Source organism: Gracilinanus agilis, chromosome 2 (genome assembly GCF_016433145.1).
Source record: "Gracilinanus agilis isolate LMUSP501 chromosome 2, AgileGrace, whole genome shotgun sequence".
In the NCBI taxonomy this organism is placed as follows: domain Eukaryota; kingdom Metazoa; phylum Chordata; class Mammalia; order Didelphimorphia; family Didelphidae; genus Gracilinanus; species Gracilinanus agilis.
Window position 1 is genome coordinate 35,872,083 of NC_058131.1, and position 3,883 is coordinate 35,875,965.

Below are 3,883 nucleotides of genomic sequence, written 5' to 3' on the forward strand. Positions count from 1 at the left end.
TCTTACACTGACCTCTTAGTCAGGTCTCTTCCCTTTTCTAATGACTTTTCTGCCCTCTACAGTGCAAACATCTCTCCTCCTCACTGACTCTGCTCTAGGCTCACAGGTCCAGTCTCTTCTGGGAAGACAGAAAGAAAATCCTCCCTTGTTTTAGCTACAACCAGCCATCTGGCCTGGCCTTTCCTGTGACCCTGCAGCTGTCCTGGGCAGAGACGGAACCAGAGAGACCATTGAAGCCTGAGATAACACGCTCTGCTGAACCCAGTAGAGAGTCTGACCTTCATCTGGGCTCTGGAGATGAAGCTGAGAGGCTGGAGGTGGTTCTGGGTCTGTTTTGCATGGGGAGATCTCAGCCCCCTGCACAAGGCTGTCCTGACATATAAATGCATCTCTATCCCTGTCTGTCTCATTCTGGGCTCAGAGCTCTCTGCCTGCAGCTCTACAAAGGACACAAGGATGTCCCCATCCCAGCTCCTCTGCCTCCTGCTGCTCTGGGCTCAGGGTAAGACCAGCCACAGGCTAACCCGGGGGGAGGTTCTCCAGGAGGTTCCAGAACTAGAAACCATCTGAGGAGGCAGAAGGAGAAGTTCTCTACAGCCAATGGGGATGATGTGTCAGACTCAGGCACAAAAGAGATGGTCTGAGAGGAGGGAATTCACTGGGGAATTCCTGGCACCTGGATGGGCTTCTTTACCTGAATCTACTTTTTCTCTTTTCTTCTTTCCATGCCAGAGTCCAGGACAGCCATTGTGATGACCCAGACTCCAGCCTCCCTGTCTGTGGCTCTGGGAGAGAAAGTCACCATCAGCTGCAGGGCCAGTCAGGGCATTAGCAACTGGTTAGCCTGGTACCAGCAGCCTCCAGGAAAACCTCCCAAACCTCTTATCTATGCTGCTACCAATCTAGCATCTGGGGTCCCTGCCCGCTTCAGTGGCAGTGGGTCTGGGACAGATTTTACTCTCACAATCAGCAGTGTGGAGGCTGAAGATGTTGGACATTATTACTGTCTGCAGTATGATGAGTTCCCTCTCCCACAGTGATAAAGGACTGAACAAAAACCTCCCCAGGTTGTTGAGTCCTTCAACTCAGGGCAGCAGCTGCTTCCTGCACAGCATCTGACTCAGAGTCATCAGGGAGCCCAGGGGAGGGCTGAGAGCCCAGCTGGGGGGCCACAGAGCCCAGGACGTCTCCTCTGACAAGGCATTGGAGAGGGCAAAGAGAGAAGAGGAGAACCTTCCCTCCAGCCTCTCTCCAGCAGCCTCAGAATCTCCTCTCACACACCTCAGAGAAGCTGGTCCCTTCCTGCCTGCTCTGCCTTCTCTCTGCCCCTTGCTGGGGGCTGCTCAGAGGAGGCTCCTCAGAGTTCATTAAGGGAAAGTCCTGGAAGGGCTCCTGGGAAGGGGCTGGCCTGACCCCTCTGAAGCTCTTCCTATAGTCTGTACTGCCTGGCAGGGCCAGGAGAGGATCCTTAGTGAGATCTTCCTGACCATCCCCTGAGAAAGGACACAAAGTGTTTGTAACAGACTCCAGAGAACCCCAAATTATTCTTCCCTTGTCCCTAGATATATAATAATATTTCTGTTCTACTTTGTTCAAACATATGCAGTGGAAGGCAGCCAGAATGATGAAGAGCCTTGATTTTAATGTCCATGTGAAGAATGATTGAAAAAATTAAGGCCATATAATTTTTAGAAGGGAAGATCGGGTAGAGATCTTCAGAGATCTGAAAGATGGTCCTGTGGAAGAGACACTGACTGGTTCTGCTTGGTCTCCAGTGGAAAACTAAGAATGATGAATGCAAGTGCCAAAGGACAGATTCAGTTTCCTAATAATTAGGGCAATCTAAAAAGTAGTAATGCCAGCCTTACAAAACACTGAAGATCTCCATCATGTTCAGTTTTCTCTCACTCTTGGTGACCCCAGGTGGGATTTTCTTGGCAAAGATACTAGAAAGGTTTGCTATTTTCTTCTCCAGATCATTTGACAGGTGAGCAACTGAGTGAAACAGTGTTAAATGACTCACCTAAGGGCAAACTGCTATTAAGTGTCTGAGGCCAGATTGGAACTCAGGAAGATGAGTTTTTCTGACTTGAGGCTAGGCATTCTATCTACTGTACCATGTAGTTGCACTCCAATATAAGAGGTATTTAAACAAAAGTACATATATATGTTATATATGTATATATTAATCAGATATGACCTACTTAATATATAACATGTAATATATGATATTATAATGTTATAGGTTAATATAAATATTAATACATTATTAATATTAAAAATTAATATTAACATTAATACCAGTCTTTAGATTGGTGACCACAATATTACTATAGAATTCTCATATTTAACATAAAACCTAAATTTAATTTCTTACATTAATTGGTGACCCACAAAGGTTTGATAACCACCCTCAATCTAATAATTTCCTTCACCTTTTACTATCTCTATACTATCCCTCAGTTAGCTTTTAGTAGCTAATTCTGGAGTTACAATCTACTGCTATTGACCTATTTGCTGTGAAGAAGGGTAAGTCCTAAATGTTTTGCTTTCTCTCCCCCTTATACTGAAAACAGCTGAAATTACCTTATAGGCTGCTGCTGGGTAAGCTAGCTGTTTTTTTCTTCCTTAGGCAACAATTAGCCAGGGCCCACTCCTCCTTGCCTCAGGAAAGAAGCAACCCTGTCCTCACAAGTTTCCATCTCACAGCCCAGAATTTCCTTTTATTAAGACCTTTCCAAAACCCATATGTCTCTACTAGGGAGACCCCTTTTCAAAACCACTTAGAGTCCTTTTGCCCCAGGCCAAGTAAGAGAAGTGGCTTTGTGCGCACATGGTGAAAGCATGTGGTCCTGGTTTTTTTTTTACTGCTAATGGGGAGGAGAGAGTAGAAAACTCTCCCAAACCACTTAGATAAAATTCAGGTTGTACTCTGAGAGCTTTACCCACAAGAAAGTATGTTTAATTTTGCTCAAAATAGAAAGCTTTTGCTTTCTCCTGTTGTCTCTCCTAAATTTAGTCTCAGGCTAAGGCTTTTCACCTGCCCTTCACTCAAAAGCTAATTGATTATGGTATGCCTGTACTTACAACAATTTCTTTATCTGAAGTCCCTAAAAGACCCTACCCTGACTCTAACACCTAGCCATTACATACTAGGGTAGCACCATCTACTGGTAAAAAGTAGAATTGCAAGCAATTCTAATAATTAGATTAAAAAATATTAAATAGGGGAATAATTATGATTTTAACAGCAAACATAGCCCAAATTGGGGAAAATGTTGTTTCTTGTTTATCTACAATGACTCATGATCCCAGAGAACATTTCATAATGGCTTTATTTAGCACTGTTCCTGGGTATACTCATAATAGTAGGATACATTGCAGTTTATCCCTCTTTAAGGAAAAAAACTGACAAATATTCTGAATAACCTCAAGATTCATATGAGAGATTCATCTCAGCCTCTTCCTTTAGGATGCATTTCCCATCCTGTCTGACACATTTCCTGTCCAATCTAACTGATCCCTCCTACCACTCAACCAGTTGCTGAACTAAAGCTCACCTTGAAAGCCAACTGGAAAATACTGAGAAGAAGATGGATAAGAGTTTGGGAGAGCTCAATTCTTATATAAAAAGCTTTGAGAAATACTTGAAAACCCCCCAGAGTAAGAAGAGAGATTTATCTCTCCACACCCCTTATTATCAGAGCCAGCTCAGTCTCTGTCCCATCCTACCTTATGCAATTCTGCTCCCCCTACTCAACCCATCCCTCCCACCACCATCCTTGATCCATCTCCTCATACTCCTTCACCATTTAATCCTACCCAGCCTCCTTGCTCTTGCCATTGCCTCTCTCTCTTTTTTTCCCAGTCCACTACTCAAACC

The 3,883-nt window shown here is 44.1% G+C and overlaps 1 gene segment (V, D, J or C); it reads left to right on the plus strand.

Moving 5' to 3' along the window:
* Positions 1 to 426: 426 nt before the first annotated feature.
* On the plus strand, positions 427 to 1,040 carry LOC123233158. The segment is given in 2 exon segments: positions 427 to 502; positions 733 to 1,040. Coding segments are annotated over 2 exon segments (354 nt in total).
* Positions 1,041 to 3,883: the final 2,843 nt, after the last annotated feature.